Source organism: Gekko japonicus, unplaced genomic scaffold (assembly GCF_001447785.1).
Source record: "Gekko japonicus isolate JY-2015 unplaced genomic scaffold, Gekko_japonicus_V1.1 scaffold325, whole genome shotgun sequence".
In the NCBI taxonomy this organism is placed as follows: Eukaryota; Metazoa; Chordata; class Lepidosauria; order Squamata; family Gekkonidae; genus Gekko; species Gekko japonicus.
Genome location: NW_015164674.1, coordinates 1,117,237 through 1,139,771, shown reverse-complemented (window position 1 = coordinate 1,139,771; position 22,535 = coordinate 1,117,237). Strand labels below are relative to the sequence as shown.

The 22,535-nt window shown below is 41.6% G+C and overlaps 1 protein-coding gene across 1 annotated transcript in view; it reads left to right on the top strand.

Annotated features, from left to right (window-relative positions):
- The window catches only part of PCSK5 (proprotein convertase subtilisin/kexin type 5), a 491,368-nt gene that overhangs the window by 157,041 nt on the left and 311,792 nt on the right, over positions 1-22,535 (top strand). The window contains exons 4-5 of the mRNA XM_015409257.1: positions 258-401; positions 3,234-3,310. Of these exons, the coding sequence (XP_015264743.1) occupies positions 258-401; positions 3,234-3,310 (221 nt within the window). The remainder of the gene's footprint in view (positions 1-257; positions 402-3,233; positions 3,311-22,535) is intronic.

Genomic DNA, 22,535 nt, shown 5'->3' with positions numbered 1-22,535 from the left:
TCATGTGTGTGGAAGGCCTATTCCTTTGTATGATAGGCAATTTCAAAAGAAGTAACTAGAGAGCTCTATTTTCATCTCATTAAGCATTGCTTTTTAAATTATCTTGCTGTTCATTAATTAGAGCATCGATTGTCTCTTCAAATCAATATACTCATTTCCTGTAATTTAGTTGGATATACTAATGAACAGGCTAATTATTTTCTTGCCCCTTACTATTCACTAATCTCCTACTTCCATTTTTTTAATTCTTCTTCTAGCATTGCAGTGATAATACAAACCTCTGTCAGTCAGATATGAATATTGCAGGTGCCTGGAAGAGAGGCTACACTGGAAAGAGGATTGTGATCACCATCTTGGATGATGGCATTGAGAGAAACCACCCAGATCTGATGCAGAATTATGTGAGTGTTCTTTAAACTGCTCCTTGTCTTCTATGTGTATTAAAGTTACTATGTGATGGTAACATTGTAGATGTACTGGTGTTTTTCAAAAATATGAGTGGGGGGGGGGGAAGCTGAACCAGAAAGGAGAACTAAAGCATCAAAAATGGAATGGTATTAATCTCATTTACATCAATTTAAAATACTTGCTATATGTGCAAGTAATAATTTTCAGTGAACTCATAGCAACATTTTCATAGCCTTGTTAGCCTAATTAAAAACTAAATAAGGTAAGGTAAACAAACCAATTTCTCCAAAGTTTTCTCCTGATAAAGAGAGAAATGTCCCTATACATTTATGGGGAAAAATGCTAGTCACTATTTTCTAGGGCAAATGTTTTTGTCAGGTAGCTTATCACAAGACCTTTTCCAGTTTTAGTGCTCCTGATTCATCTTTGGGTCAGAATCCAACCAATGGAACACTATGTCTGGAGCAGTGATGCTCTGTATTCTTGGTGCTTGGGCGGCAACAGTGGGAGTGCTTCTGGAGTTCTGGCCCTGCTGGTGGACCTCCTGGTGGCACCTGGGTTTTGGCCACTGTGTGACACAAAGTATTGGATTGGATGGGCCATTGACCTGAGCCAACATGGCTTCTCTTATGTTCTTAATGTGTCTAATCTTAGAAGTTAACCAATTTAATGATATGAAACCTCACAAGATATTCTGAAAACTAGTGCTTGAGAGTGGATTCAGTTAATCTCAAGTGATATAGCATGACACTAAGAAACATAATTATGAAAAGAATGTGCCTCAATATATGCCTAGGGCTTGAGCACACCATTCCTCCCGTCCTCCCTTCATGCCTGTCTGGAAAATTGAAGACTTCCTGGTTCTGGATACACTGGTGCAGGGTATGTGGAGACAAGCATTTAAGTCTGAGGATTTCAGAGACTTGTTTCATCAAGATCAAAGCTTGGTTTGTTTATGAACTGTCCAGTTTTACAAAAAATATATATTAATGGCAGAATCAGTTCATCCCATGTTAACTATTACACATGTTGGGTGTCTTAATTTAGTTTTAGGCTACAGGTAGAAGTAACCCTATTTGTAAGGAAGCCTTTTAACATTCCTGGGAGTTACTTTCATGTAAATAGGATCAGTATCTCAGGTATATAGATATGACCTAATTTTTATTTCATTTATATTTAATATTTAGGAAATAATCTCATGGCATCTAGAAGGAAGTTGAGAAGTCTCAGATGTATGGCATGAATTAAGATTGCTAATTAATTTGTTTTCTACTGTGAACCAAACCCCATGCAATGTATTTGCTGGAAATGACATTGCAGCACCATTTCCTCTGCCCCCCCCACTGGCTCCTATTGCTTACTGGGGGCTGTGCAGGTCTGGGAGGCGATGATGGGCAAAAGCGATGACTGTTGCTTTCTCCTGCACTTCTGGACCCAACCAGTGCTTTGTTTGACTGGGCAGAGATGTGAACCCAAGCATAATGGGCTTGTGTGCCACTGTCAGCATGGTATGCAGGAGGTTGCTTATCCCTCTTATAAACCATAGAAGACCAGGAAAAACCTCACACATCTTGACATCAGTAGTTATTTCTTGAAGTGTTACTTTTACACCCTAGATATACCCAATTCATAAATTTAGATCCATTTGGGGGGCTAATGTTATTGCCTACATTATTCATTTTAGCCATGGTTGTGCTATAGATTAATAAAAATAAAGAAAGAAGGAAATCTTGTTCACTACTCTGGCACTCAGATGTAAAGGTTTTATTTGTAACTTCCCAAGTAAAATGTTTAAAAAGAGTTTCCAGGAAGGTTTGCTGTTTATCTAAAATTACTTAGTTTAAAATGTATCACTTGGGGTCATACTCTGACAATCATTATTATGTGGAACACTTTGCATAAGATCTTTGACAGGGTATAATCATTTTTGTTACTTTGCATGGGCATGATGATTATTTCTTCATAAACTTTGCCAAAACCCATTTAGCACTCTTAGTTTTTCAGAGCTTGCTAGTCGTAGTCCTATGCATCCCCTCTAAGGAAACTGTTGAATAAATTTCACTGATGTTTTAATACAAATGGTTACATATGTCAATGAGCAATTACAGTATATTGATACAGAATGAGTTTTGAGTAAATATGAAATTTAAAAGAATTATTTGCTATTTCATTCTACCATATCAGTTCACCGGAGGAACAAAGATAAATAGCTTTTTGTGTTGTTTTCTACGGTGAAATGTGACCAGACAAAACTACATTCTATACCTGTTAAAACTTACAAGTTCTTCCTGAAGATAAGAAGAGCATGTCATTTAGGAGTTACTGTTAATAAAGATATAATTTTTCAAATTGATTTATCTTTCTTAATTTTGTTCAAATTTGTAATCAGCACATACAAGTATTTCCTTAAGGCAAGTAATGTTCTCTTAGAATAATTTAAATAACTGTGCCTTTTAACAAGATTAATAAAAGAGTGCTTTTGCTTGATTGATATGGCAAGTAGGATTCAAGTAAAAAAGCAGTTTGAAATACAGTAATTAAAAATTGCAATAGTTTTTGACAGTGAGAAGAGGGTCCCTCAATCCATTTTAAACATTTCTAAATAGAATTGTATATATAAATGTTGTAATTTTTTTGAACATGCAGTTCCTTCCTAAATCAGGCAGCAGGCACAGAACCACAGGAATGTTAGTTAACCTAATTGCACTCCTGTAGAAACCTGCTGAGGAATGCATGTGTTAAATAAGTCAGTGGCTAATTAATGAGGATCTGCCGTTCATTTTCATTCTATTTCTTGTCACCTTACGCTTCTGTTTTGGCTACAGGACCCAGAGGCCAGTTTTGATGTCAATGGTAACGATATTGACCCCATGCCTCGGTATGATGCCAACAATGAAAACAAGTAAGACCAGAGCTCTGTGGAATGTCTGACATTCTAAATGTAAATGCCCTTATCAGTAAAATGAACTTAGGCCCTGGTCACATGGAGAATTTGCCCCGCGAAAGGCATGAATGGTAGGCGGATTTTCGGGGCGCAATCACACCGCAACATCTGGCAAGCGTAGCGCACCCATGGCCAACCCGTGGTGTGCCGCCGAAGATACGCAGTTAAAAAGTACCTGCAAAGATCTACTAGCAAATGGTTTGCCACGGGCTGCAGATGGATTCATTTGGTGTGATTGCGCCGGCGTGCACCTATTCCCTCCGGCCGTCCTCTTTGCAGCATGCGCTGAAGGACGAAACCCCAGTGTGCCACCGTCACGTCTGATCGCATAATGGTGGATCAGAATGCGACGGCGCAAATAGCCTCGCCTCCCCCCCACATTTTCCAGCACGTGTGGCCGGGGCCTCATTTTGACAAACATATACACTAATAGCACAGGTGTAACAACTCAGTACAAAATTCTATTTTTGTTAGAAACTTCTAATTAGTAATACAATGCAAGTGTCTTGTATATATCTTATATTTTCTTTTGATTATACCAGTGGCAGAAGGCAGCATTGAGTGAAGGCCTCAGCCTCTGAACTCTGGCAACTGGTTAGCCACTGTGTAAAAGAGAAAGTGGACAAGATGGACCACTAGTATGCTCCAGCAGGCTCTACTTAATTTTTTAATATGCCTAAAACATTCAAATTCATATTCATTATTCATTTTCTACATCTTATTTACACATATTTTGTGTTTCTGTGTGAAAGGCGTTCTTGAACAGCTTGAGTTAAATTTGGAACTGTTACTTGTTTTCAGAATGATTTTCGTGATTATATTTGCTGATGATCTTTGAAATTTGCTTGCAATTCTGATGTTTGTTGCTGAAATGAAATTGCACTTGGGCAATTTCAACATGGTGGCCACAGGAGAAAATTGCCTGATGCTATTCTTAACTTAGGAAACTTAGGTAAATCTGTGTAAACTTAAAATAGGCTGTCGATTAGCTGTGTGACTAACATAAACAACACTATTTAAAAGTGTTCAAGGGCTAAACATCACTTCTTATGTAGAGTTAAAAAGTTAGGGGGTTTGTTATTTAATATAGCTTCCCATATACTTTGTGGCTGATGATTAGATATTTCTTTTTTAACTATAGATTTCTGCTGCAGCTTTAATATAAGATTTAGAAGTTATCGTTAACTTCTGGCTAGGGATGAGGTGGCCAAATACAGGCCAGTCTCCAGTTTACCTTTTCTAGGGAAGGTGATAGAGTATGTGGTGTCAGGACAGCTCCAGGTCTTCCTGGATGATACATCTGCCCCTGACCCATTTCACTCTGGCTTCAGGTCTGGTTTGGTAACAAAATGGCTTTAGTTGCACTGGTGGGTAATTTTTTGTTTAAAGTTGGACTGGGACATTCTTTATTTTATTTATTTATTTATGATTAGATTTATAGCTTGCTATCCCCACAAGCGGGCTCTGGGTAGCTCACAGATAGGGCATATATGCCAATAGTTAAAACAATTAAAAACAAAATAAAACAATCAATCAATTACAACAATACAAAGTGCTCAAGATGTTTCAGAAAAACATCTTCCCTGTTGATAATGTTGGACCTCTCAGCAGCCTTTGACACAGTTGACTACTCCATTCTCATCCACTGGCTTGAATACAGAGTTAGCATTAAAGGTGTAGCCCTTTGGTAGTTTCACTCTTTTCTGTCAGACAGCATACAAGGAGTCTCCACTGGAGGTTAGGGGTGTGCAAAAAAAAAAAAGACACAACCAAATTTGGCTGATTTGGATTCTGCCAAATCAGGCAGAATCAGTTTCAGCCGGCAGTAAGACTCCCACAAGTCAATTTCGTCAGTAGGAGCCCATTCAGGAGTCTTTCAGCCAGCCGATTGTAAATTTCAGCCCCATTATATCCTATGGGCCATTGAAGTCAATGGTGAAAACATAGGGTATATTCTGGGGGCTAGAGGGGGGGGGGTTGAGGGAGAAGCTCCAAACTCACAGGGTAGCTGCTGGCGCCTCCCCCCAAGATACCTACCACGTTTCAAAAACATTGGACCAGGGGGTCCAATTCTATGGGCCCCCAAACAGGTTGCCCCCATCCCTCCATTGTTCTCTATGTTGGGAAAAAACTTACTTTCCCCCCACGGTGCTGTTAGTGGCTATGAGGGAGAGGGGGTTTGAGGGAGAGGCTCCAAATTTTCAGGGTAGCTTCGGGAGCCTCTTCCCACATAAACCCCCGTGTCCCAAAGCAATTGGATCAGTGGGTTCAATTCTATGGGCACCCAAACAGGTTACCCCATTACCTCCATTGTTTCCAGTGGGGAAACCCAGCCAGCAGCACTTAAGGCAGGCAAGCAGGCAGCACCCAACAGTCAGACTCTCCCAGAGAATCTCAGGAAAAGTGAACTGTCTTGGGAGGTGCTTGTTTGCCATGAGAACAAGTGGCACACTTCAGAACAAGTGGCACACTGGCAGTGCAAGCCCAGAGGCACGGCTGTAAGGCGCAGCTTTCTTTTTGGTAATCTGGAGATATATGCTTATGCGCATAAGCACTCATGCACATATATGCTCATGTGCATAAGCACATAAGAAAAACGTGGCTTTTAGCGTTCAGACTTTGTTGGTGTGGGATGGACATGAGATAATCGCGCTTTCCAGGGTTTGCTACCACTTTCACCAGGTATCTTTTAAACTCGGCAATGAAGCGTTACAAGACGGGTTGAGTATGAGTGGGGAACGCCTGACAGATATGCCTGTGTGAACAGTCCCTTTAATCCAGTTGTGGAACATTTCTGAAACGTGCCTATATCAGGGCAAACTGCCAGTCTGAACTCAGCCCAGGTCTGTGTAAACCACCAACCATATCCTGTCAAATGATTGGCAGCTCTGTTTTTGAACTCACAGTATGGCAGCAAAATCAAGAAACATAGAGTGTCCCTAGTGATCTACTGTGCATATCTGGTGGACTGCATTTGGCCAGGTAGGTCATAAGCCCCAGTGCAGAGGTAGAATGAATACTTGGTTACACTCTTACCATCACCATTCATTATGCTGAGATCATACTCTCATAGCCATAGCATCACATTTATACTCACACATAAATGTATTTCCTCCACGCATTTCCTTCCCTGCATCCAAGGTCAATTTGCTCATAACTAGATCTACCTCAGAGCAGAAAGGTGAGCAAAGACTGCCTAAAAGCTCTGGTGTCCAGCAACAGATACCCCATCACTTTTGTAAGGAAGGTTCCCTTAGTAGGTAGATCTCATGTTCTTTCTCAACTAGCAAGAGAAACCAATCTGTGTCTGTGGTGAGCACAGTAAGGTGAGCCACTGGGGCAAGATCACAGAGGGCACTCTCTGAAGGATTGAGCTTTGCATTTTTCCTGTCACAACTCTAACATGTGGAGTTCAGCTTTGGAGTTCACCTGGATCATTTTTTACTAAAGAATATATGTGAGCATTATCAACACATGTCACTTTCAGTTTGACTAAGAAATATCAATAATCCTAATCGTAATTACTAGAAATATCCTAGGGTGATGGGGATTCTAAAACTTGGTTGCTAGTCTCTGAAAATCTGAAATGCTTTTTTGCCCTTCCATATACAACTGTATTAAGCCAGGCAGTGTATTTTAGCTGCCCTAAAAACCAGATAACTTCATTAGGTGTAGATTATAATTCAAAGGTTAGTGATGAATACTGCAATTTTAGAGGCACATCCTTCTAAACCCATTGATTTCAGTGAACATAGAAGGGTGTAACTGCTGAGGATTGCACTGTTAAGTATGACCCACAAAGCCAGGTTATAGATATGTGACTAAATGCATCCTGAATGTCCCTGTATTTGTAAACAAAGTCAAGGTACTAAATACCAGATATCTGTAAAAGGTTCCTACTATGTTATGCTTGAATGATTAGATAAAACTAAGCTCAGAGTTCAAAATCTGCAGCAGCATCATAACATCTCTGAAATGTTAGTATAATGTCATAGTTAACAATTTTGTGGTGGTGTAGATGATGGCATATTCTTTTCTGAGCATTTGTTTACTAGTGAAGGGCTTCTTCATCAAACCAAATCATATAAATGAAGACAAAATGTGTGTGTGTGTATAAAAACATGTTCTTCTCCTGGTCAGTTTATTATCATTACCAGAAAGTTATGCTGTAGACACCTTCTTTAATATTAACATTCAGTGCAATATTTTCAAAGTTTGATGGGGGGTATTATTGCATTAAAAATGACATAGCCGTAGTAATTCATGCACCTTAAACTGAATATCATCTCCTGCCCCTTCAGTTTCTCCCCTTTACATATTAAATCTAGTGCCCATTTTGAGCATTTAGACCTTCACAAGTGGAGACTCACAAGAAACTTGCGGAATGGTTATCCTATTCCTCACACCTTTGCTTCCTCCTGTCTCCCTCTACCTCTCTCACTCTCCCTTCTGCCCCCCCTTTCTTTCTTTCTCTTCTCCTCCATGTATGGTTTAGAGGGTGAAGGAGCCGGTTGTGGTGAGCGCTTCTGCTTGGCAGGGCAGCTGGAGGCAAAATGCCCGGCTTCTCCACAATACAGACACAGCTGTTGAGTGCGCCGTCTCAGCTTCTCCTCAGAAGTAAGGCGGGGCCGAGCGGTGCCAAGTTGCATGGGCTCTGTGCCTGCAGGAGGTGGAGAGGAGCCGGGGGAGGAAGGCCGGTGGAAGGTCTGAAGGGTTCTGCTGGGGAAGGCGAGAGCCTTTTTTCTGTTTTGGCGGCGGCTCTGTAACCTCCCATCAATGCGGAGACAGAGATGGATGAGGGCTTGTAAAGTGTCAGGGCGTTCACTGCGTGCAAGTTCATCTAGAATTTCGTCAGACAGCCCTTCAGTATACTGGTCAATAAACGCTGCCTCATTCCATGTCAGGTCTTGAGCCAGCAGCTGGAACTCATTGGTGTACTGAGCGACAGAGGTTTTATGCTGAGTAAGAGCCCTTATTTTGCGGTTAGCTGTTTCAGCTTTCACAGGATTGGCATAAGCAGCGGCAAAATGAGCCTTGAAAGCCTGGAAGTCAGATAGTAAGGGAGAATTCCCCACCAGCAAGGGCGTGGCCCATTTGGCAGCTTGCCCTTTAAGGAGGCTTAAAATGAAACAAACTTTAGCCTTCTCAGAAACAAAGTCCCGAGCCCTGAGCTCAATATACAGATTACATTGGGCAAGGAATGCCTGGAACTCATCAACATTCCCACCGAAACGATCAGGAGGATTTATTGGGCAACGTGGGGGAGGTGTACCAGCATTTGCTACAGCAACAGCATTTGTAGCAGCCTGTTGTTGCAAAGCAATCACAGCTTGAGTTAAGTGCTGTACCTGTGCTAGCATTTCCTCCATGGGGTCCACACCTCCGGTTGCTCCGTCTTCCATGGTGGGGATGTGTGAGCGTTGTGGGTGCTGGCAATCTGTCACGGCAGGACCAGGGGGCGTGACACAAGCAAGCAAAAGTCCAGGAACAGTCCGAGGTCAAGCCGGGCAAATCAGGTAGCAAGGTTCAAGCAGGTTTAAATCACAGTCCAAAAGCAGGGTCAGACATACCAAAGTTTCAAGTCCATAAATCACAACAATACCAGAGGAGTCAGAGATGAACGCAGGGTCAACAAAGCCAAAGGTCAAAAGCCGAGGATCAAGCCGAGAAGAATTCCACAAGGTCTGGAGCAGAGATGCAAGGATTCAGGTCCTGAACAAACGACGTTGCCAGCACAAATGACTGCTGGCAACAGACTTGCATATATACAGTGCTAGCTAATCAACTCATTAGCTAGCCAGGAGTGAGGACAGGATCCTGTCAGTAATCAGGGCTAAGAGATCTTCTGGCACGCATGCGTGCATTCTGCCTTCGCTCTCTCAGCTGTTGTCTTCTTACATTCCTGAGCCTGGTTACAGGTGGAGGCGAGTCTGATGATGAATTACTGGGCTGCAGCAGAGACTGATCCCTTGCAGGTGTTCCCTGGGAGGCTCTATCCTCCTCACCACTTAGATAGCTTTCAGCTACAGGATCCAGTCTTTGCCTTTCTGCTGCAGTACTGTCCTCAGGAGCCTGTTCAGGGTCCTCAGGAGCCTGTTCAGGGGCATCAGCAAAGGCAGGCAGGACATCAGCAGAGGCAGGCATGACATCCCTGAAGGGATTTTTTTACTTCTTGGATTTTTCTGCAGACATAGGAAGTATACTGACTATGTAGGAAAAGCTGTTGGGGGAGAGTGAACTTCCTGTTGGTGGAAATAAATATCCGCAGAACCCGGCCCCTCTTGGAATTAGATATATAGATAATTTGCCAGTTCAGAATTATTTCTTAAACTTAAATCCTCTCCACTTTTATTTGCATTGCAGTACAACAATTATTGTACAATAATTATTGTAGTTACCATTAACAGTTGATATATCCAACGGCATTCTTAATAATTTTAATGGGTTTCAGATACTTTTTCCTAGATTGGGCCCAATTGCCAGCAATTATTATTGACAATTTAGTTATGAAAGTATTACTCTATTACAATTTGTGGAAAATTATAAATGAACCAAATCTCATTTTTAGATTTTTTTTAATGAAGTTCTCACTAGTGTAGATGATAGTAGGAAGAAGCCTGCAAATATTAATCACTTGAGCACTGTGGTAATACTTAGGAAGTAAATGATGGTTTCTTTAACCACTATGGTATGCAGGAATCCTGCGAGATATTTAGTTTGGTATGAACAAACTGGTAGGGAATCATATAGTTGTCAGAGGTACAGGCTTATACTAGACTTTCACATTTATCTCACTAAAGACAGCTGTGGGCAACGTCATTCTTGCTATGTAAGGTATATTATATTGGTTTAACATTTAGTTCCAGTGCCCAGTTCTATCTGTGATGTTCAGCTATCAGTGTCTCTTTCCATATAAATCCTTGCACCGATTGCACTCCCTTAGCAAGTCCTTCTTACAGTGCCTCTCCCTTAAAGCATTTCTTCTTATTCAGTCTCATTTATTACTACCGTAGGAAGCCAAAAAAGGAGTTCCAAGCATAGCTGAGTAGCTGCCCCTTCAAACCAAATCAGACAGGATGGTGTGTTCATACTGATAGGCTGTCCCACACACCCATTATTTTGCCAGTAAGCTACCATGCACCATGACCCTGCTGCACTCAGCGGGCTGGATCCAACCAGCTGTTTGTGTTGTTAAAAAAGGATAGAGGGGTGCATTAGAGTACTAAAAGTTATGTTGAGGATCATGGGTATATATTTATTGGGGTAGTTCTAACCATCCTCCAGATAGCCTTCTTCCTGCCTAAGGAGCTTTCAGCTAACCTAAGTAGCTCTTGCTTAGATTGGAGGAAGACTTCAAATTTGAATCAAAAGGAATGGTAGTGTTTGAATATTTTTCTAATAAATTATAAATAAATGTTGCTCAGTGGAGTGGTAGGATATGGGTAGATCCACCCCGCTGCTTTAGGGCTGTCAGGTCTCCGGGGGGGTTCCCCTGCTCAAAGGGCCCCCAGTCTGCTGGTCTGGATCCTGCTGGCGTGGTGAACCCCACCCCCAAAGTGGCCAGATCAAGCCAACGTGCCCAGCGTGATGACGTCACCCGGAAGTGACATCATCATGCTGGGCACGTCACTGGGTGATTGCTAGAGTGTCGCCTGGCAACATGCCCAGCATGATGACATCACTTACAGGTGATGTCATTGCGGCACACGCACACGCATGGACCCCCGCTCCCACGCTGCACCTGGTAAGTCACTTGGCAACCCTACACTGCTTTCAACTGTTGTGGGAGGCAGGGCTGTTGAAACAATCCACAGAGTATAAATGGGACACATGGGAAGCAAGGAGGAATAATCTCAGCAGTCTCAGGTTGAAGTAGAGATTCTGCCTCCCTTATTTGCCTGTGTGAGGTGCCTTGTCCTTGCACCCCCATTTGGGGGCATAGAGTCTCCCATGGCTGCAGCTTGTGGAGGTGAAGTAAAGATTCTGAGAAGAGCAGTGTTAGACATATGCCACAACAATGTTCTCTCCCTTGGCTTTTTTTTGCTCCATGCTGTTTTGTTATGCAAACTTCCTTTTGTGAGCTTCCCTTCACCAGTTTCCCATCTCTATGGATATCTCTTAGCTTAATCAAGCTGATTATGTTTTGTGTTGTACATTTGCAACCTGATTTCAACTAGCCCTTCTTAGTAACAACTCTTCCACCTTCTAACCTGGATACAAAGGCCGATGGATCTTCCTTCTCATTTGTAGCTAAGTAAGCTTTGACACAACAGCTTGAAATAAATTATTGGTTTCTAAGGTGCTACGGAATCAAATTCTGCTCTGCTACTACAGACTGCCTACTTGAAACTACTCCTTCACCTATGTTTGTGTTTTAAAATATATGTGGCATGAGGTCAGGGCAGTATAGTACCAAATTGCATGCCCTGTCACCTGAACTATTGGTAGGGTTTATGTAGAACTTTGGAATGCTGTGATTGGCTGCAGGTATCATAAGACACTAGGCAAGGTCATCAGGAGGTTTGCCTGTGGTGTCACCAATATACAGATGGCACCCTTCTCTATCTTTCTTTCTCACCTAATACTGAGAATGCTGTTGAGGTTCTGAACCAGTGCTTGGAGTCAGTAATAGGCTAGATAAGGGTGAGCAAGCTGAAACTTAATCCTGACAAGTCTGGGTTAGTTAGGCTTGCCAAGTCCCCCAGGGGGGCGGGGAAACCCCCGCCCGAGAGGCCCGTTACCCGCCGCCAGTGGATCAGGCCCCAGGGGGGAACCCCACCCCAAAGCACGCGACATGCCCGGTGTCAGCACGTCACCTGGAAGTGACGCAATCACGTTGGGCACGTGAAAACTCTATGGTTTTCCCTCAGATGATTGTGGCCCCGCCCCCAACATGCCTGACGTGATTGCATCACTTCTGGGTGATGTAATTGCGCGTGCACATGGACTCCTGGACCAGCGCTGGACTCCCCCGCTCTTCATGAGGTAAGGACTTGGCAACCCTAGGGTTAGTAGAAAGGCAGACCGGGGACCTGAGATGTCTCCTGTGTTGGATGATATTATATGCCTCTTGAAAAGCCAGGTTCATATGATTGTAGGCCAGCTGCAGAGAGGTGGGATTCCTCGCAATTAATAACAAATCAAAAGCCCTGCAATGTTGAGAGTGAGCTGTAGGTTCCTAGTCAACTGCTCCCTAGAGTCATCTACAAAGAGCCAGTCATCAAGGCATGGATAAACCATGTATCCCTTTAGCCTTAAGTAAGAGACAACTACTGAAATATACTTTGTGAACACCCTTACAAAGTAGGATGGCTCTGTTTAAAAATATATGAAGAATATAGATCAAGGATGACAAAAAATGACGAGCACAAATTGTGCCTCCTGACACCACCTCCTGTCTGGCCTGCCACTTTCTTACTGCGAAAGCCCAACCAGCGAAAATTGGAAAGATAAAATGGCAGAATATGCCATAGTGGCCAAATTAATTAATTATGTAAACAAAAGACCTATCAAAGAATTTGAAAAAATGGGGAAATTACTATGCTTATTATAAGTAAAGATGGAAAATGAGTGAATTCTTATTTGCTTTGATCTGTATTGAAATTACTGAAATGTTATTTCTTGGATTCATCAGTGCAATGATGGCTTAGGCATCAATACAATTAAGGTTGTTGGTATATTTAGTATAGCTAGTACTACTGAAATAATGTCCTCTATAAGATCAGTCTTCGATGTATACACAGATCTACTTTATTGTTATATCTCTCTGAAATATTCTTAAAACATATTATTTGCCTTTTTATTATAGTTTGAGTATGATAACTTTAGTATTAAGACATACCAATATCTCAATACAATGCAAAAGTAAGTTAAATATTTAACTTTTGGGCTTTACTAAGGTTATACAGTATATAAAGATTACTAAATATTTGTTGATGTAGCATTAATTTTAATCAGGATTGAAGGGGGAACACTCTTGAATATTACAAATATGTCCTATACATGAAACACATATTTTAAATGTTTTATGTTTATTGTGTTGTTGATCATCCTTGTTAGTACCGTGTTTTCCCGAAATTAAGACACTGTCTTATATTTATTTTTTCTCAAGAAGACACACTAGGGCTTATACCACAAATGCATAGAAATCCTGCTAGGGCTTATTTTTTGGGGTAGGTCTTATTTTCAGGGAAACAGGGTATAAGTTAAACTGTTTTATCAGATTCTTATTTCCCTGTTCCTTTTCCTTTCTGTACCCTTATAATTAAAAATAAAAAGTATATTTAAAAAAAAATCAAAGAAGTTTGTCTTATGGGCATGTGAGAGGAGGTCTGTTCAGTGCAGGCCTCATGATTATGAAGCAGCCTCCCCAGGAAGGTGCACCTGGTCACCTCACTTTCAGTCTTTAAGAGGGAGATGAAATACAGTTTTATTTAGCACTGCATTTTAAGTTTACTAGCAATTCTGAATTGTGATTTTAATTTTTTAAAATATATTAATGTATTTTCTTTTATTATATAATATTATATATTGTTGTAATCTGCCTTGAGCTCTGTAAGGAAGAATGGTGGCTAATAAATATTTTAAATAAGTAAATGATAAATAAATTGGTAGTACCTCTTGTATAGAATACTTTTGCCCTACAGGCATATACTGCTGACTTCTTTCTGGTTTTCAGAAAGCATGTGAAGGCTGTTTCATTAGGGCTTTTTAAATTAGCTTATAGTCTTCTTGCTGCTATATTTTAAAATAAGTTTACTATTTTATATGATGTTTATATAGCATTTTATGGTTGTGAACATCAATGAAGACCCAAAATTGCATGGGAAGATGGGATATAGAACTCCAAGACAATGTGTCTATCAATTTGAAAACCCCAAAATGAATAGAATAGTTAGTCATTTTAAATGCCTGTAAAGGCTTTTTAAATTACAGAAATCCAGTGCTTTTTTGTTTTTTAAAAAGTGCCAGTAGTCAAGTTTGCACTGATGTCCGCCAATTCCCTGCTCCCCCTTGGGCTGTTCCTAAGGATCCATTGTCTTGCAGTCTGGCTGAGTGGAGCAGGCTGACACACAAGGATCAGGACTTGGGAGATTCCCCCCCCCAAAAAAAAAGGTACTTCTGAAAAAAAGAAGTTTTAACTTCAAGAAACAGAAAACAGCAAAATGCCCAACTTTTCATCTATTCAGGCTTAGCAGATTTTTTTTGGCCAGATTTTACTTTAAACGCTCTCATGCATGAGCAGTAGTCAAGAGCTAAGTAAAAACATGATTATAATATGTGAAATATTTGCATTGAAATATTTGCAGCTAGAAATTTGTTAGCTGATTACATTTTTAAAAAATACCTTGTTTCCTTTTTTGGTTTTAGATTATGAACGTAGCTCTTCATTACATATTTATTTTTTTGACCATTTGACAAATGGGTTGTGCAAACTAATTTCCTCATGCTGGGTGGATTGGCAATTACAACTTTTTCTACAAAGGGACTATGGTGGACAATATATTTTACAAAGGGATTATGATGGACAGGTTAATGCTGAAGAGATATGCAGTGAAGCATCTTAACAACTGGAACCAGAGACTTTTAACATATTTTATTTGGATATCAGGAAGTATCTCAAGAAAGTTCTGGATTTAGTTCCTTTGAGCTACAGTTTGGCACCATGTGAAAGGACCAATGGACATCCTCAAGGAAGCATGGGCAGGTAGAGAGAACCTCGAAAGCAAAGATGCAGTCACCTGTAGGAGCTACAAGAGAATCTTCAGGAACTGCTGCTTCGGGCAACGTGCATCAAGCCGAGCAAAACCAAAAGAATTGGTATGATGCCAAGGCCAGAGAGAGAATCTTCAGGCCAGGAGACCAAGTCGTTGTTTTGAAAACTCAGAGAAAGGACCTTTTAAAATTGTAAACCAGGTTGCTAGTCTAAATTTTTTAGTCAATGTAAATCCTGAAGGGAGGGCAATGTAAATCATTGCAAGTAAATATGTTAAAACCTTACCATAACCAAGGTAACCTGGTCTTATGTCCATGGAAGGACAAAAGGAGGAAACTGAACTAATGAGTTGGGGAAAGATAACCAATGTAGTATGGTGAGTTAAATTAACTTAGCACCCACCCTTACAAAAGATTAAAAATGGCAGGTTAAAATGATCTTAACAGACCAACTTCCCAGGGAAAACTTAGTTAGCTCAGCCTAAGAGAGATACTGGAGATACCAGGTCTATTGCTCTTTTACCTTACAGAGTAACTAGCCCTAATGCCACCAGTACTGAAAGGGAGGTTAAAGAGATGTTCAACCTTGGACTTATTGTATTCACAGAAAGTCCTTGGGACTCACTAGTTATTTTAGTTCCAAAACTGGATCAAATGGCAAGACTTTGTCTGGACTATAGAAAATTGAATAAGGTGATGGTCCCTGATTTATATCCTACTATCTGGATACCCGTGCTTCACTACGGTATTTAAGTTCCGTAAGTCCAGTTAAAATACGGATGATGTGAAGTTTGAAATGTGACATTTGTTGTAGGAATTCTAGTGGAGAAGATTGTAGTATAAAAAATGAAGTGAGACATACGTACTTTTTCTCTCTCTACTGAAGGACCTCTTTGTAGACCACATTTGCCCTCAGGTGCTAGGATCACCAGGCTGCTTGGTGAGCTCACTCTGGAGCAGGCAACATTTAAGAACCAGTTGTCTGTTAAGTCAACTCCTGAGGTTTTACCTCATAAGTCTGAGCTACACAGTTGACCAGTGGGGGGGGGGGAGCAAAAGCCTGCCAGGCACATGGAAAACAATCAAGGGAACACATTTTGCCCCCTTTTTAGCCCCTTAGGGGTCATGTTTCTCAGAAATCTCTTTGTGGGGGGGTTGACGTCATAGAAGGAATGCACTCCCCTTATGTTGGGTTTCTTGGTGCAGGGGTTTGGCCTGGGCATTGAATTGGGGGGAGGGCATACCCCCCCCCTCTCTCTTTTTTACAAAATTGCCTCTCACTTATGTTACGTTTAAGAAGTGGCTCAAAAATGATGGTCACAGTCACAGAACAGACAAAAGAAGAAGAAACTGTAAAGTAACTGCTCTAGAAAATATTTTAAAAACAATCACAAAATTCTATACAAAAATGTGTACAAAAATCTGCATATATAAATGCACATAGGTAGCTGAAAATGGTGAAATTGATGATCTCTGGAATGTTCTACCATTTCGATACTATTCTTCTTCCGAATTTGGATGAAGGTCTTATGAAATAACATGCAATAACAATATTATGTGAAGAATCTCTGGTACATGTACATACAAAAAAATCAATAAAAATATTTTTCCTCTTTCTCAAACCTTACATACAGTGACTCTTGGTCTGTTATTCCAACAGGTATGTATCAACAATTTCATTAATTTTCACCGATGTATCTATAAAATGTAACAATGAAATATAACACATCATCATAATCTGTGCAAAAATAGCCACAATTAATTTATAGAAACTCTACAATGTCTAGGGTATGCACTCACCATAACATAGTTGCAAGAGATTCTCTGAAAGAATGTTTCTAGGGCGAAGTACTTGTATAATGCCTTGCTAGGTAAATGATCCCACAAAACTTTTATGCTAACTAATCTCAACACAAATACTGATGCTGCAAAGACTTACCCTGATTCATTAAAATAGTAGGTTGCCAATTTATAGGAATACAATGCCAGTTTATAGGAATTACAAAACCAGGTTGCCAGATTAGAGGAATACAACACAAGGTTGCCATTTTACAGGAATTATAATACACAGTTACCAATTTACAGGAATTACAAAACAAAGTTGCCAACTTACAAACAAAAATTAGTACACTGCATCTTATTTATAAATAGCAAGCTAAATCCAGTGATGCATTTAGACCTGACGGATACCACGTATTAAGTTTGAAAATCCAGTACACCTCCCTGTGGAGTAAAACCTGACGTATGTTTTTCCTACAGTAACTGTCTGGCTTGACCACCTCCAGCATGACAAATTTAAAATTATCATATCTGTATCCCTTGGACACAAAATGATCCACAAGTGGTGCTTCTGCATGTTGATGTTTAATCTTGGACTTGTGTTCAAGGATGCGAGTCTTGGCTGATCACATGGACTCCCCAATGTATTTTAACCCACAGGGGCAGACCAAGAGATAAATGACTCGCTTGGTAAAACATGATGAGAAGGATGTCAGCTCTTTCCTAAAGTTCATTTCTGGGTGTTCAATATAGCATGTTTCCCAACTTAATGGGCATGCTGCACATCTACCACATTTGTGGTGTCCTATTGGTGTATTATCCGATGGTAAAACTGGCTTCAAATCTGCCCGGACCAATAGGTCCTGAATGCTGGTAGTTCTCCAAAACCCTATCTGGTTTACAAGGTTGCCAGCTTGCAGGAATTACAAAACAAGGTTGCCAATTTTGCATCCTGGTATGTCTCCAACAATGGGCCAGTGTCTAAGTATCGTTTTCTTAATAGAATAGCCAAGGGTGTAAAGTCTATAGCCCAATGAATGCCTGTTCTAAATAGGGTGGTGATCTCTTTAAATAAATCCCTTCTATCTCTTCTGTCAGTTCTGAGACGCGCCGCTTCTGCAATGTGTGTCGGATATCCCCTTTCCACAAAATCTGTATACAACTTAGTGGCTTCAGTTTGATAGTCTTCCTCACAAGTAGAGTTTCTTTTCCATCGCAGAAATTGCCCATATGGAATATTATGACAAATGTGTATAGCATGAGACGATGTAAAATGTAGATAGGAGTTCTTACCAGTCAGTTTCCTATATGGGCATATTGCCAATTGACCCTGACTAGTATAAACTGTAGTATCAAGAAAATGCACCTGTTCCTTATTAGCAACTGATGTAAATTTTATGGACTCGTGAACCAAGTTTAACCACTTGGATAAGGAAGATATTATGGTGAGTTTCATGGATTGGTTAAACTCACATTGTGAGAAGTTAAATAACCTAATAAAAGAAAACAGTTTTTTACAAATTTGGAGTATATTTCCATTGTGCGTGGGAGTGTGGCTAAGCTGGGCCAGCAGCACCGCTAAGGTGATCCTGATGGGGCAGCGTCCCTGATGGATTAAAGTACCCTGGTCCTGGTCCTATACCTGACAGACACTAGCCTGTCTGGTTTTGGGGGGGATTGTATTTAACGGCATCGCGGAAGCTGGGCCAGCAGCAGGGCTAAGGCAATCCTGCTAAGCAAACCACCCCGGCAGCTGTAAGCATCCTACCTCCTCTCCTACACCTGACAGGCAGCTGCCTGTCCAGTATAGGAGGGGGAGGGGTGGAGTATTAGAAGCCACTGTGGAGGCAGGGCCGGCAGGATCACTAAGGCGTTACTCCTGGGGCAGGCTCCCTCATGGCTTTAAGCACCCTGCAACCGCTGCTGCACCTGACAGACAACCGCCTGTTAGGTGTAGGAGAGGGGGGGAGTGTGGGAAGCCATTAGAGTGGCTGGGCCAGCAGCTTTGCTTCACCTCAAAGGCAGTTGGCCACTCCTAATTTCCTTAACAGTCATCACCTCTCTGCAGTCCCCTGTAACTTTTTTTTAAAACCTCAGAACACTGAGCTCTGCAGCTGACCAATCAGGGAGTGGGGGTATAGGGAGGCAGTAGCCTGGCAGCCACATAGGAATCAATGGGGGGAGCACATTTTCCTCCTTTTGACCCACTATGGAGTCGAATTTCTGAAACTCCCTTCTTAGGGAGCACCTACGCCATGGTAGCGGTGGCGCCCAAGGGAGCGGTGGCACAGGCAGTTAAACGCCTGCCCAGTAACATCCTCTGAGCAGCCACTATGGCTGTTTGAGTACCACCGCGGTCAAGGTGAGCTCTCGACCTTCGTCCCAGCTCCCGCCTTCCCAGCGGTTTCGAAAGCAACCTAATTGCAAGTAGATAAATGGGTACCCACCCTTAGAGGGGTGGGGGGCACCCTGTATGGCTGGTTGGAAGGCGGCGGCGGTGATGACGGCGGCGGTGAACACCGACTTGGTGCGGACGGCGCGGTGGCATGGCGTTGCGGCAGCAGACGGGTGCGATCGGAGGAGCGCGATCGAGCGATCCCTGGTGGCTGAGAGTGAATACACCGAAGCTGTCGTAAAGAAGAAGGAGCGTGCGCGGACGCCAAGCACCAGCCCAGCGGAGCTGGAAGGGACGTTGCCGGGCCGGAAGCAGGCGAAGCCGCGCGCCTCAGGAGGAAAGAGCCACCACCGAACGCCAGAAAAAGAAAACCCGCCAGTCCAGAGACCCGACGAGAGCTGAGCCAAGCCGATAAAAGAAACGACAACGACAACACCACCATAGGGGGCTGCCGGTAGGCTGTCCCATCCCCGTATACACTGTGGCCCTAGTTAGGGGAAATGGTGACTAGCACCACCAAAAAACCTGTAAGCCGCTCAGAGACCCCTACCAAGGGATTCGAGTGGGATATTAAATTGAATATTGCTGGCTATGCGCTGTAATAAATTCAATTCATTCATTCATTCATATTAAATTGAAGGTTAAATAAAAAAAATAAATAGGAGTGCTCTCCCCAAATTTGGTGTTTCTAGGTCCAGCGGTTTGGCCTGGGCATTGATTTTACAGTGAGGGGACTTTATTTTATTTATTTATTTATTTATTTATTATTTACATTTTTATCCCACCCTCCCTGGAGGCTCAGGGTGGCTAACAGGCATATAGCTAATAAAACAGTAAAAACAATACAAAATATTAAAAATTCATCACAATTTATAGCCTATCTAAAAGCAAGGCTATCTAAAAACAGGATGGCAGTCCTCTGAACGTCCCATTCTTGCTCACGGTGCTTTTTTAGGGCTTTGATGGTCTATGCCCATATCCAAATGTCCATATACTGGAAATTCTGGGGATTCCAGGAATTTCAGGGCGTTGATGGTAAACTGATGCGTTGATGGTATACTGGTGGTGGTGGCGGCTCCTATTCAAAAGCCTGGCGGAAGAGCTCCATCTTGCAGGCTCTGCGGAACTGTGCTAGGTTCCGCAGAGCCCTGATCTCATCCGGGAGCTCATTCCACCAGATAGGAGCCGCCACCGAAAACGCCTTGTTCCTGGTCATGGTCAGCTTGATGGCCCGGGGACCCGGTACATCCAATAGGTTCCGGCTCCCCGACCATAGCGCCCTTGGGGGAACATGTGGGGCAAGGCGGTCCCTTAGGTAGGCTGGTCCCTGACCATATATATAGATGTCCAGGGTAGATGAATTAATCAAAACAATTGGTGCTGCACTTTTTATTTCCACATTAGACTTGACAAAAGGGTACTGGCAGGTGGTCATGAGTCCTAAAGACCAACCAAAACAGCTAATTTTGGCTTTCAGTTTTAGGAACATCCCAGCTGCATTCCAGATGCTGATCAATTGGGTAAAAAGATTTTGCACTTGTGTATATAGGTGATATTGCAATCTTTAGCCAGACCTGGAAGGAACATCTGCAATCTGTTCCAAATAATAAAGGAGTCTGATTTAATAACGAAAGCCTCAAAATGCAAAATTGCAATGGTCCAATTAAAATATCTAGGGCACATTCTTGGAGGTGGGGTAATAAAGCCAGACTGGAATGGCCTAGATCAGTGATAACGAACCTTTTAGAGACCGAGTGCCCAAACTGTGACCCAAAACCCACTTATTTATCGCAAAGGGCCAACACGGCAATTTAACCTGAATACTGAGGTTTTACTTTAGAAAAAACAACTCATACATTAACTTAAGATGATCCAAACAAAGTAAGGAAAGCAATCCCAAATTCCACATTTTAATTCCACACTTTAATGATGGTCTGGGCCTGGCTGGGGCGATGGCACACGTGCCCAGAGAGGGCTCTGAGTGCCACCTCTGGCACCCGTGCCATAGGTTCACCACGACTGGCCTAAACCCATAACCAAAAAGCAAATCAGAGCCTTTATAGGGGTTGTGGAATATTATCTTTTTAAAAAAATAATTTTATTGATTTTATATTCTCCTCAATTACAGGAACAGGGAGTGGGGAAACACTATGACTAAAAAGGTGAAGCTACAAAATTCAGGCAACAATCATATTACAGGAGAAACATTCTTGAATGTCATTCTTACATTAAATCAGTATTAAAATATAAGTACAATACTGTATATCTTATTTTCTTAACAAAATTAGCTTGAGCTACTACAGCTAATCTTTAGGTGTTTTCTAGTCCATACTTGTTTTAAAAACTTCCATACATATTTCTCATGTTTATTTTTCTTGTATTTCAGTTCAACTTGAAGTACTTTGGGAGCAAATTCTCCTTTTTCCGAATCTGAGCCCTCAGAGGTGCTACCAGAGCTGCTTGAACTGTCCTCTGATTCGAGGTCACTTTTAGTTTCTTCTTGAGTGTTGTCGTCTTTCTTTCCTTCGTCTTTCTTCAGACTTTGTTGTTGTTCCAAAACAGTTTTAGCTTTTTGGGCAGAGTCAATCTTCATCTTCTTATCATTGTGGTTGTATACCAATCCTTCTGGAAATATCCATCTGAAGGGAATGGAGTTCTATAGAAAGAAAGTTAATTCCTTGTATTGACGCCTTCGCTTCCGTATCTCAAATGGAATGTCCTTTAAGATTTTCACTTCTTCATCTTCAACCTTCAGAGTTTTCCCAGATGTCACTTTCAAAACTGCATCTCTGGTTGATCTTTTGGAGCATTTGACAAATATTTCACCAGGTAGCTTATTCTTCTTTATAAAATCTGGATAAATTTGATAAGCCAAGTCCATATCATTTTGTAATGTATCCTGTTTAAGCTCTGTCACTGGTGCTAATGCTTTGCTTAATATTTTTTTTAAGTTTTCTCTTTTCTTTTCTGGGATACCCTGGAAGTGTAGGACATACATTGATCTTTCCATTTGAAGTTGTAACAGTTGCTTTTTGTCAGAAATTCACTCTTTTCCCACTGCCTCCAGCTTCTGTTTAATATCAACTGTTTTTGCATCAAATTTCTTAATGGCCTTATCAGTATCATCTGCTCTTTTGTCAATTCCTGTCAATTGCTTTTGGAAACCATCAAGTTTATTATGGATATTAGACATCTGATCCAGCAGAGGGCGCAACGCTGTTGCCAACATACTAGGGAAATCAGTGGCTGCTTTCGGCATACGAGCAGGAGTTGCTGAGGGGGTAGTTCCTGCTG